This window comes from Schistocerca americana, chromosome 4 (genome assembly GCF_021461395.2).
Source record: "Schistocerca americana isolate TAMUIC-IGC-003095 chromosome 4, iqSchAmer2.1, whole genome shotgun sequence".
In the NCBI taxonomy this organism is placed as follows: domain Eukaryota; kingdom Metazoa; phylum Arthropoda; class Insecta; order Orthoptera; family Acrididae; genus Schistocerca; species Schistocerca americana.
The window spans coordinates 219,974,966-219,988,474 of record NC_060122.1 but is presented as its reverse complement, the minus strand read 5'-3'; the positions used below and the strand labels follow the sequence as shown (position 1 = coordinate 219,988,474).

Genomic DNA, 13,509 nt, shown 5'->3' with positions numbered 1-13,509 from the left:
GCACATGTTTTCCGTAATTTCACTGCAGGCTTGAAGAATAAGTCTTCTGAGCTCCATTAAATCACGTGGACGTTTCGGGAAATTTTTTTCCTTTAGGTAACCCCAAAGAAAAAAGTCACATGGATTGAGGTCTGGACTATTGGGGGGCCAATTTTGTCCGTCATTGAAGCGACCTGGAAACCTGCTTGTGTTCTTCAGTGAGTTTCTATGCACAGGTCATCTTGTATGGGTACATATGGAGGTCACTTGAATGCGTTGAACGGAGCGTCTGGATTTCCCAGTTGCACTGCTGCCTTTCTACACGATTTCCCGGGACTTCTCTGTACAGCAACTCGTACCGCTTCAATAGTCTCCGGCGAACAAACAGGCTTAGGCCGAGGTCGCTTCGCTTCCAATACTGTTCCTTCTTGTACAAATTTATCGTACAACCTGTGGATGGTCTTCTTGCAAGGGACCTATCGTGTGTTAAACTGTTGTCGAAAACGCCTCTGAGTCACAACAAGGCTTTTCGTTTCATGAAAAAGTAACACAATTGCCGATCGTTGCTGTGTCGTCAGTCTTCCATTGTCAACCATTGGTGCTTACTAGTCTCCTAGCGGCAGTAACTTGAATTACACGTCATTTCGTAACTCATTTGTTTTTCCAAGCTCTGCTGGTACTGCTGTAGAGATCCCAGCGGGATATCTAATGTGCGTCGTGAATTGTGAAAGAAACAATTGGTAACACATTTCGTGCGCCACCCTGTATGTACATGGTAACCAAAATAGGAACTAATTTTTGCAGAGTAAATTGGATCCACGTTAATGCATTAGCATATCTACCAAGTGCCATACGATGATTGCAGCCCACTCTGGACCTCCACGGGTAGCTACACTTTAATTACAACTACACGGTAGGTGGAGTAGATAGAGAGAGATATAGACAGGTTGTTGTAGTTGATGTTATCTTTTTACAGGATAACAGATCTCGGTTTGCTCGTTATTGAAGTATTTTGGAGTTTTCCAGACCCCACTTGTTCCTGTGCGTCGTAAGCTTCATTTGCGCTGAGTAACAACTGTGTCCCCGGTATACAGTGGCTGTCCTTTACCGTGCTGCTGTGTGTTACAGGTGGGCAGGAGGGCGAACCGGAGGTGCAGGTGGTTCGTCGCCTGGAGTGGTTGGCGCAGCCGCCCCTCCACACGCTGACTCCACTGCAGAGGCCGGTCAGCACCGTAGTCATCAGTGAGTATCCCTCCCAGACGCTTTTCTCACGATCAACCAGGGTAGCAAACCTTCACCAAGCAGTTGACAAACATTTCTTGGCAAAAAGATTAATTGGGCTGAGGCCCGTGCATGAATACAATCAAACAGTCAGCAAACATTACAAATTATACTCTACTGGCCATTAAAATTGCTACACCACGGAGATAACGTGCAGCAGACGCGAAATTTAACCGACAGGAAGAAGATGCTGTGATATGCAAATGATTAGCTTTTCAGAGCATTCACACAAGATTGGCACCGGTGGCGACACATACAACATGCTGACATGAGGAAAGTTTCCAACCGATTTCTCATATACAAACAGCAGTTGACCGGCGTTGCCTGGTGAAACGTTGTTGTGATGCCTCGTGTAAGGAGGAGAAATGCGTACCATCACGTTTCCGACTTTGATAAAGGTCGGATTGTAGCCTATCGCTATTGCGGTTTATGGTATCGCGACATTGCTGCTCGCGTTGGTCGAGATCCAATGACTGTTAGCAGAATATGGAATCGGTGGGTTCAGGAGGGTAATACGGAACGCCGTGCTGGATCCCAACGGCCTCGTATCACTAGCATTAGAGATGACAGGCATCTTATCCGCATTGGTGTAACGGATCGTGCAGCCACGTCTGGATACCTGAGTCAACAGATGGGGACGTTTGCAAGACAACAGCCATCTGCACGAATAGTTCGACGACGTTTGCAGCAGCATGGAGTATCAGCCCGGAGACCATGGCTGCGGTTACCCTTGACGCTGCATCACAGATAGGAGCGCCTGCGATGGTGTACTCAACGACTAACCTAGGTGCACGTATGGCAAAACGTCATTTTTTCGGATGAATCCAGGTTCTGTTTACAGCATCATGATGGTCGCATCCGTGTTTGGCGACATCGCGGTGAACGCACATTGGAAGCGTGTATTCGTCATCGCCATACTGGCGTATCACCCGGCGTGATGGTATGGGGTGCCATTGATTATACGTCTCGGTCACCTCTTGTTCGCATTGGCGGCACTTTGAACAGTGGGCGTTACATTTCAGATGTGTTACGACCCGTGGCTCTACCCTTCATTCGATCCTTGCGAAACACTACATTTCAGAAGGATAATGCACGACCGCATGTTGCAGGTCGTGTACGGGCCTTTCTGGATACAGAAAATGTTCGACTGCTGCCCTGGCCAGCACATTCTCCAGATCTCTCACCAATTGAAAACGTCTGGTCAATGCTGGCCGAGCAACTGGCTCATTACAATAGGCCAGTCACTACTCTTGATGAACTGTGGTATCATGTTGAAGTTGCATCCAAGCTCTGTTTGACTCAATGTCCAGACGTATCAAGGCCGTTATTACGGCCAGAGATGGTTGTTCTGGGTACTGATTTCTCAGAATCTATGCACCCAAATTGCGTGAAAATGTAATCATATGTCAGTTCTAGTAATATATATTTGTCCAATGAATACCCGTTTATCATCTGCATTTATTCTTGGTGAAGCAATTTTAATGGCCAGTAGTGTATTTACTATCGCTAGTTGCAGCCTTCAACAAATTGTTGTCATCTTTCACTTTTTGTTAAGAGTCGTTTCATCTTGCAAACTTCAAATTGCAACAAATGCGTCTGCTTTCGCCATATCGGCACACAACATGTTTCTAGCGTCAGGCTATAAATTATTAATGTGACTGAAGACTCTCTGTACGTAGGCTTTCTGTATGGTGGCGACATTATCCTTTTGATTTTATTTTTTTATTACTAGGCATCTCTTCTCCATTTAATCCCAGAAAAATGAGTTTGTGGACGTAGAAGCTTGACTTTGTAATTTTTCCAAACCATCTAAATCAGTGCTAGTTGTATAGAACAAAAATGTTCCGTAGGTTATTGAAACCTGGTAATTACGGAAGGCAGGATTGGGTTACGATTGTGGATGGGCCCGAATCAATTACTATTGGTTTGCTTTGCAATTTCACTCATTTATATTTTAATAAATAATTTTTGAAAACAAGACAATGAGGTCGCAGTCAGACTTTTAAGGCACGTAACCACAATCACTACTGAAGGCCTTTAACGCAAAAAGTGACAATTATTAAAAATTTAACAAATACATAAAATACAGAAAGCCAATAATTTTGAAGACAAGCCAATGTGGTCACAATCAGAATTTGAAGGCAAGTAGCCACAATCACGGCTGAATGCCTTTAACGCCAAAATAGCAATTACAAAAAATTTGACAAATATACTGTCACACGGAGAATGGCATAGCAAAAGCCTATTAAAAAAAAGAAACAGATTACCAAACAGGTGAGACAAATGATGGTAACCTAATACTACTACAATAAAATAAAACACAAAGATCAGTGGCAGACGGTGCTCCAGGGATCGACCTCTGAGTAGGTCACACTCAAACACTTTCGCGAGCGAAGAGAAAGGCAGCCAAGAGTTGCACTCATATCGCAAAATGGTACCTCGGACTAATGGCAGTCTAATGAGCCACTAATGATAAACTTGGTAAGGCTACCTGACATCCAACAAAACAAATGCAAGATGTAAAATTTCGCCAAATCCAGAACCGGAAGTCTGCGATCCGCCCGCAGAATGCCGTGCTTAAAGCGCCCGGAACAAGAAGGAATGACTACCACTAAGGTAGAAGAACGCCAGCCAACCTACAATCACGAAGCTGTCAAACTTACACGCCTCACCCGACAGCGGCGGTAAGGCGAGGAAATGTACACTACCGCTACATACACTAACCCCCAAGGCAGGTAACTGGGGCGTTAGCGGCCACAAGACAGAAAAACACCGCTGGTTGAATTCAACAATGTAAGAAGCTGAAAACAGTAAATAACAATTAGAAGCTCAGGAAGGCTAATCAGATCCGTCTCCCCCAGGTATTCCACTCACTGCCTTTCGCCTCGGCGACACTACGAGCAGCAACACGAACCCAAGTCACTGGAGAATCGCAAGATTTCACAATGGTGGTGGTTTCTCTACGCGAATTGCAATGCACTCAACTTAAACAAACAGGATCCGGCTTCGACAAGGTCGTGCACCCTCGTGACCACTGCCCTGCGATCCGACAGTCCATGCCCGCCACCAGCGGTCGCGGCGTGTTGCTCTGCGCGGACCTCGCTGCTCCTCCGTCCCCAAACGAACTCCCTACTCACCACACACACAAGAAGCAGGAGGTCGCCCCAAAGATAAGGCAGAAGAACTACACATCGATAAGCACCGGTGCTGCCACTAGCGGAGAGGCATCGCTTACGAAAACGAGTGGTGCCAGTGAACACGAGAAGAAGACAAACAACGCAACCATGCCAACTAAACGATACGGTCTGGCAGAAACCTACACACGGCACCATCGCGTGCCGCAGGACGGCTCAGTTATGTGGCCGTTTATATATCATTACTGTTTGTAGACAGTTCACTGCTTCCAGTTTCTTGGGGAATCTGGCGAGACACCGATTTCATGCGCAAAACAAAGTGATTGAATTGAGATAACGCCCGATACGTATGCATCACACCTAACGTATGGGTGACATGATTACGATCTTAACTTACCAAAGCAACTAGGAAAACTATCGCGGTCTGCGCTTGCATGTGGTAGTCTACGGTAGGCTACAGTAGTTTTACAACTCTACACAACTGTCATGCTAACATGGAATCGATGGGTTCACACATTATTAGCGTCCGTGAGAGCAGGCATATTGCTTCCGCATCCAGCAGGGTCAGGAAGTGGGCTTGTCTGCAGCAAAACAAGTATCCATACGGATAGTGCGTCGACGTCTGGAGGATCACAGACTGTCAACACGGCGACCATTGTCGTTGTTTCCGTTGATGCGGCAACTGAGGCTGTCGGACAATGGCAACGCTATACAAAGGACTTTGTCTTTTGGGACGAGTTCCAGTTCTATGTAATGAATCACTATGACGTAACCACGTGCAGAGACTGCGAGAACGAACGGTGTCCGATTCCCATTCATCATTGTTATATGGGTCCAGCTCCTGGCGCGCGGTGCACCATGCCACTGGACGCACAACAGGCTCACTTCTATTTCGCACACTAGTAACTTACACAGCTTGCATTATTTCTGTCGTGTTAAAATGGGTTTTTATTCCACAATTACAATGTCTCTGTGACCTTTCAAAACGATAATTCGTCTGTTGCCTTGCCCAGTACGTTACTCAGGTCTTCCACAAACTGAAAACATCTGTATACGATAACAGTAACTGTTCTCGAAGGAATAGATAGCATTGATGACCGTGCAGCTACTCTAGAATAAATGATAACTGATTGAAATCTCAGCTGCCGACAGGTGTTGTTAATATATCTCGATGGGGACAGCTGAAAATGTGTGCCCTGACCGGGACTCGCATCCGGGATCTTCTGCTTACATGGCAGACACTCTATCCATCTGAGCCACCGAGGATACACTGACCACAATCACATACTTGATGTTCCTAATAGATGTTTGCCCATCCACTCATTACTTGCGCCCACTATGGTGGCGATTCCCGTAAGATCTCGGGCAACCTGTTTGCATGCACACAGACGAAGGTCAATGGTCCGGTAGCCATTTAACTATATATGAAGAAAGTAACTGTTCTCGAAAGAACAGATACCATTGATGACCGTGCAGCTTCTCTAGAATAAATGATAATTGACTGAAACCCCCAGCTGCCGACAGGTGTTGTTGATATACCTCAATGCACGGTCATCAATGGTATCTGTTCTTTCGAGGTTACTGTCTTCATAGATAGTTAAATGGCTACCCGGCCATTGACCTTCGTCTGTGCGCATGCGCACAGGTTGCCCGAACTCTTACGGGAGTCGCTTCCTTAGTGGGCGCAAGTAACGAGTGGATGGGCAAATATACAGGGTGTTTAAAAAATGACCGGTATATTTGAAACGGCAATAAAAACTAAACGAGCAGCGATAGAAATACACCGTTTGTTGCAATATGCTTGGGACAACAGTACATTTTCAGGCAGACAAACTTTCGAAATTACAGTAGTTACAATTTTCAACAACAGATGGCGCTGCGGTCTGGGAAACTCTATAGTACTATATTTTCCACATATCCACCATGCGTAGCAATAATATGGCGTAGTCTCTGAATGAAATTACCCGAAACCTTTGACAACCTGTCTGGCGGAATGGCTTCACATGCAGATGAGATGTACTGCTTCAGCTGTTCAATTGTTTCTGGATTCTGGCGGTACACCTGGTCTTTCAAGTGTCCCCACAGAAAGAAGTCACAGGGGTTCATGTCTGGCGAATAGGGAGGCCAATCCACGCCGCCTCCTGTATGTTTCGGATAGCCCAAAGCAATCACACGATCATCGAAATATTCATTCAGGAAATTAAAGACGTCGGCCGTGCGATGTGGCCGGGCACCATCTTGCATAAAGCACGAGGTGTTCGCAGTGTCGTCTAAGGCAGTTTGTACCGCCACAAATTCACGAAAAATGTCCAGATAGCGTGATGCAGTAATCGTTTCGGATCTGAAAAATAGGCCAATGATTCCTTTGGAAGAAATGGCGGCCCAGACCAGTACTTTTTGAGGATGCAGGGACGATGGGACTGCAACATGGGGCTTTTCGGTTCCCCATATGCGCCAGTTCTGTTTATTGACGAAGCCGTCCAGGTAAAAATAAGCCTCGTCAGTAAACCAAATGCTGCCCACATGCATATCGCCGTCATCAATCCTGTGCGCTATATCGTTAGCGAATGTCTCTCGTGCAGCAATGGTAGCTGCGCTGAGGGGTTGCCGCGTTTGAATTTTGTATGGATAGAGGTGTAAACTCTGGCGCATGAGACGATACGTGGATGTTGGCGTCATTTGGACTGCAACTGCAACACGGCGAATGGAAACCCGAGGCCGCTGTTGGATCACCTGCTGCACTAGCTGTGCATTGCCCTCTGTGGTTGCCGTACGCGGTCGCCCTACCTTTCCAGCACGTTCATCCGTCACGTTCCCAGTCCGTTGAAATTTGTCAAACAGATCCTTTATTGTATCGCTTTTTGGTTCTTTGGTTACATTAAACCTCCGTTGAAAACTTCGTCTTGTTGCAACAACACTGTGTTCTAGGCGGTGGAATTCCAACACCAGAAAAATCCTCTGTTCTAAGAAATAAACCATGTTGTCTACAGCACACTTGCACGTTGTGAACAGCACACGCTTACAGCAGAAAGACGACGTACAGAATGGCGCACCCACAGACTGCGTTGTCTTCTATATCTTTCACATCACTTGCAGCGCCATCTGTTGTTGAAAATTGTAACTACTGTAATTTCGAAAGTTTGTCCGCCTGAAAATGTACTGTTGTCCCAAGCATATTGCAACAAACGGTGTATTTCTATCGCTGCTCGTTTAGTTTTTATTGCTGTTTCAAATATACCGGTCATTTTTGAAACACCCTGTATATTAGGAACATTACGTATGCGATTGTGGACAGCTCGGAATGTGGGTCTCACGGGAGGTGTGCAAGGGATAAGTCCCTGCAGTCGCGCTATTCATCTGTGCCCTCGGTGGCTCAGATGGATAGAGCGTCTGCCATGTAAGTAGGAGATCCCGGGTGCGAGTCCCGGTCGGGGCACACATTTTCAGCTGTCCTCATCGAGGTATATCAACAACACCTCTCGGCAGCTGAGGGTTTCAATCAATTATCATAAAAACATCTGGTCATGTATTGCCGACAGACTGGCACACACGGAGTCGTCAGCCACTACGATTGAATTAGCATGGATTGGCGTACCTTCGTCCATCGTCTAAACACAGTCTGACTCGATGCCCATCTGAGTGAGAGCAGTCGTTGCTGATAGAGCTGACAGCTCCGTGTACCAAATGAGTGTTTCAATCAAGAGAAAGAGCTTCACAAATTCAGCAAGTCAATAACGCTCTGGTCCACCTCATGAAAGCAGTTATTTGGCTTAGAATTGATAGAGTTGTTGGATATCATCTTGAGGGATACCGTGCTAATTTCTGTCCAATCGACGCGTTAGATCGCATAGACGCAAGATACTCCAGACATTCTCAACTGGCGAGAGATCGGTCGACCTTGCTGGCTAAGGTATGGTTTGGCAAGCACTAACTCAAGCTCTTGTCGTGAGCAGGAGTGTATTATCTTGCTGAAATGTAAGCCCAGAATGGCTTGTCATGAAGGGCAAAAAAATAGGTGATGTAATATCGTCGATGTACCGCTGGGCTGTAAGGGTGTCGCGGATGACAACCACAGAGATCCTGCTATGAAAAGAATGGAACCCCTGACCATCACTCCTGGTTGTCCAGCCGTATGGCGGGTGACAGTCAGGTTGGTATACCATTGCTATCCGGGGCGTCTCCAGTCAAGCGGGACTCATCACTAAACAATTCTACTCCAGTCAGTGAGGTTCCAGGCGAAGACGGGTTTCGAGAGCCCACGGACAGAGGTGGGGTACCAACCCGACTGTCGCCCGCCATACGCACAGCAGCCAGAAGTGCCTGCCTGGGGTGCCATTCATTTTCGTTGCGGGAGTCCTTTAGTTGCCATCCGGGGCATCCTTACAGCACAGCGGTATCTCGACGATACTCTGCGACCCGTTATGTTCCCTTTCATGGCAAGTCAGCCTGGGTTTACATTTCAGCAATATAATGCCCGCCCACAGACGGCGAGAGTTTCTACTGCTTTTCCTCACGCTAGCCAAACCCTGCCTTTGCCGCAATTTCGTCCGATCTCTCGCCAATTCAGAATGTTTTGAGCATTATGCTCAGGACCCTCCAATCATCTCGGGATTTTGGCGATCCACGGCAAATGGACAGAATATGTCGCCATATCCCTCAGAAGGATATCCAACAACCCTGTTAATTGATACCAAGCCGAATAACTGCTTGATAAATGCCAGAGGTGGACCGATGCGTTTTTGACTTGCTCAGTTTGTGAAGTTCTTTCTCGTGAATAAAACATCCAATTTTTCTGAAACTTGTTTGTACAAGTATATCACTTCTGCTAATTTATGTCCCATTCGAATAACTCCTTCGTGGTGAATGTTTTCTTTTCTTTTGATGAACGTAACTAAACTTTCGCTACTAGGCCCACTGTAGACCGAAAACTACACTCACGCTGATAAATTAAGACTAATGCTGATACATGGTGAAACAACGCTCTGGTGGGCGGTTTGCGGGTTTAAATCACCTCGGGATATGACCATGCGGTCGACGCACGGTGATGCTGGCAGCAGTCCACATACGCAGAGGTGTGTTGATGCATGTCAGAGTACGGTGCAGCGAGTAAGTGTGCAGACGTTTTCAGACGTGCTAATGGTGACTGTGTGTTGAAAATGGCTCAAAGCACACATATTGATGACGTTATGAGGGACAGAATACTTGGGCGACTGGAGGCTGGTAAAACACAGCAGGTCGTAGCACGGGCCAGCCGTGTGCCATGAAGTGTGATCTCAAGATTATGGCGACGATTCCAGCAGACAGGTAACGTGTCCAGGCGCTACAGTACGGTGAGGCCACAGTGTACAACACCACAAGGAGACCAATATCTCGCCATCAGTGCCCGTAGACGACCACGGAGTACTGCAGGTAGCCTTGCTCGGGACCTTACCGCAGCCACTGGAACAGTTGTCTCCAGACACACAGTCAATAAACGACTGAACAGACATGGTTTATTTGCCCGCAGACCGGCAAGGTGCATTCCACCGACCGCTGGTCACAGGAAAGGCCATAAAGCCTGGTGTCAAGAACACAGTACATGATCATTGGAACAGTGGTCTCAGGTTATGTTCACGGACGAGTCCAGGTATGGTCTGAACAGTGATTCTCCCAGGGTTTTCATCTGGCGTGAACCAGGAATCAGATATCAGCCTCTTAATGTCCTTGAAAGGGAACTGTATGGAGGTCGTGGTTTGATGGTGTGGGGTGGGATTTTGATTGGTGTACGTACGCCCCTGCATGTCTTTGACAGAGGAACTGTAACAGGTCAGGTGTATCGGGACGTCATATTGCATCAGTATGTCCGCCTTTTAAGTGGTGCATTGGTTCCCACCATCCTCCTGATGGATGACAACGCACGGCCCCACCGAGACGACTTCCTGACATTTAAATCTATACTCGATGTTAACAAATTTCTCTTCTTCAGAAACGCTTTCCTTGCCATTGCCAGTCTACATTTTATATCCTCTCTACTTCGACCATCATCAGTTATTTTTCTCCCCAAATAGCAAAACTCCTTTACTACTTTAAGTGTTTCATTTCCTAATCTTACTCCCTCAGCATCAAACGACTTAATTCGACTACCTTCCATTATCCTCGTTTTGCTTTTGTTGATGTTCATCTTATATCCTCCTTTCAAGACACTGTCCATTCCGTTCAACTGCTCTTCCAAGTCCTTTGCTGTCTCTGACAGAATTACAATGTCATCGGCGAACCTCAAAGTTTTTATTTCTTCTCCATGGATTTTAATACCTATTCCGAACTTTTCTTTTGTTTCCTTTATTGCTTGCTCAATATACAGTTTGAACAACATCGGGGAGAGGCTACAACCCTATCTCACTCCCTTCCCAACCACTGCTTCCCTTTCGTGTCCCCCGGCTCTTATAACTGCCATCTGGTTTCTGTACAAATTGTAAATAGCCTTTCGCTCCCTGTATTTTACCCATGCCACTTTCAGAATTTGAAAGAGAGTATTCCAGTCAACATTGTCAAATTTTTCTCTAAGTGTACAAATGCTAGAAACGTAGGTTTGCCTTTTCTTAATCTAGCTTCTTAAATAAGTCGTAGGGTCAGTATTGCTTCGTGTGTCCCCATATTTCTACGGAATCCAAACTGATCTTCCCCGAGGTCGGCTTCTACCAGTTTTTCCATTCGTCTGTAAATAATTCGCGTTAGTATTTTGCAGCCGTGACTTATTAAACTGATAGTTCGGTATTTTTCACATCTGTCAACGCCTGCTTTCTTTGGGATTTGAATTATTATATTCTTCTTGAAGTCTGAGGGTATTTCGCCTGTCTCATACATCTTGCTCACCAGATGGTAGAGTTTTGTCAGGACTGGCTCTCCCAAGGCTGTCAGTAGTTCTGATGGAATGTTGTCTACTCCCGGGGCCTTGTTTCGACTTAGGTCTTTCAGTGCTCTATCAAATTCTTCACGCAGTGTCATATCTCCCATTTCATCTTCATCTACCTCCTCTTCCATTTCTATAACATTGCCCTTAAGTACATCGCCTTTGTATAGACCCTCTATATACTTCTGCCACCTTTCTGCTTTCCCTTCTTTGCTTAGAACTGGGTTCCCATCTGAGCTCTTGATATTCATACAAGTCGTTCTCTTTTCTCCAAAAGTCTCTTAAATTTTCCTGTAGGCAGTATCTATCTTACCTCTAGTGAGATAAGCCTCTACATCCTTACATTTGTCCTCTAGCCCTGCCTGCTTAGCCATTTTGCACTTCCTGTCGATCTCATTTTTGAGACGTTTGTATTCCTTTTTGCCTGCTTCATTTACTGCATTTTTATATTTTCTTCTTTCATCAATTAAATTCAATATTTCTTCTGTTACCCAAGGTTTTCTACTAGCTCTCGTCTTTTTACCTACTTGATCCTGTGCTGCCTTCACTACTTCATCCCTCAGAGCTACCCATTCTTCTTCTAGTGTATTTCTTTCCCCCATTCCTGTCAATTGTTCCCTTATGCTGTCCCTTAAACTCTGTACAACCTCTGGTTTAGTCAGTTTATCCAGGTCCCATCTCCTTAAATTCCCATCTTTTTGCAGTTTCTTCAGTTTTAATCTACAGTTCATAACTAATAGATTGTGGTCAGAGTCCACATCTGCCCCTGCAAATGTCTTACAATTTAAAACCTGGTTCCTAAATCTCTGTCTTACCATTATATAATCTATCTGATACGTGTGCAAATTCCAGCCTTCGTCGCCGATGAAGAGCAGTCAGATTGGGTGAATGAGCTAGGTGACTGCTGCGGAGGCTCAAACGCAACCACTTCCGCTGAAAGGTCATTGATGAGACACTTCTGCTGGCCCCTTAGTTCATCTAGGCAGTCAGTTGCTTAAAAATTGCACTCTGTTCACTCGTACATATCTCCGCAGACGTCATTCATCCCTGTCATCCATGGTGCATCACAGATGCTTTTTTTTTCATTATTGTGATTTCATTTTCCTGCCTCATATGGGCAGGGGAGGGCTGCCGCTCTTCAGCCGAGTGACATGGCAGCTAATACTAGAAGAAAATTATACATATAACGGCGATAAAATGGGTGACATAAAAACAGAGTAAGGGGAGATAATGGATATAAAAAGACGTTCATGAGGGAACAATTAAAAAAGTCGACATAAGTTAAAAAATATCGTTGCCGATTCGTAGAGCACAAAAAAGACAGTGAAGTTACACGCACAGGTTAAAAGTTGGCCATAGTATTAAAAACACTCCAGAACAAGACACTTCAAACCCTCTTGCAGAGATGAAACACACATGACGAATAATAAAACTGCCAGGAGGGACTTGCAAAGGGAGAGGCCTGAGAGGATGGAAAAGGAGGAGAGAGTAAGGTGCAGCAGGTGAGGGGGCGGGATGAAAAGAGTAGGGGCATCAGGGGGTGCACCAAGAGGCAGGAGAAAGGTGGGGCAGGAGATGAAGAGAGAAGACAAGGCAGGAGGGAGTGCAGAGACACTGAAGGGTAGGACAGGAGAGAGAGGTGGTATAGGAGGGGAAAGCCGCTCAGGAGAAGGGAGGGGAGGAGAGAAAGCCCGGAGAAGAAGGCAGGCGGAAGATGGGGTTAGAGGTGGTAGGAAGTGTAGACACCGGCCGCGGTGGACGAGGGGTTCTGGGCGCTTCAGTCCGGAACCGCGTGACTGCTACTGTCGCAGGTTCTAATCCTGCCTCGGGCATGGATGTGTGTGATGTCCTTAGGTTAGTTAGGTTTAAGTAGTTCTAAGTTTTAGGGGACTTATGACCACAGCAGTTGAGTCCCATAGTGCTCAGAGCCATTTGCACCAACCTGCCTCGGGCATGAATGTGTGTGATGTCCTTAGGTTAGTTAGGTTTAAGTAGTTCTAGGGGACTGATGACCTCAGAAGTTAAGTCCCATAGTGCTCAGAGCCATTTTGTAGGCATTCTTTCATATGCAGATACGTCGATGACATTTTGATCATATATAAAAGTCCTAATGACAGTATTGATAAACATTTTAATATATTCAACGAGTTTCATGAAAATGTTTCTTTCACCTGTGAACGCGAGGACGAGTTCCGGTAATTGAATTTTCCAGATTTCACTCCTACG

General features: G+C 45.9%; 1 protein-coding gene across 1 annotated transcript in view; it reads left to right on the top strand.

The window, feature by feature from the left end:
* Nucleotides 1-13,509, top strand: part of LOC124613358 (peptidoglycan-recognition protein LE-like) — a 123,682-nt gene that overhangs the window by 66,886 nt on the left and 43,287 nt on the right. Inside the window, exon 3 of the mRNA XM_047142055.1 lies at nucleotides 1,108-1,221. Within this exon, the coding sequence (XP_046998011.1) occupies nucleotides 1,108-1,221 (114 nt within the window). The remainder of the gene's footprint in view (nucleotides 1-1,107; nucleotides 1,222-13,509) is intronic.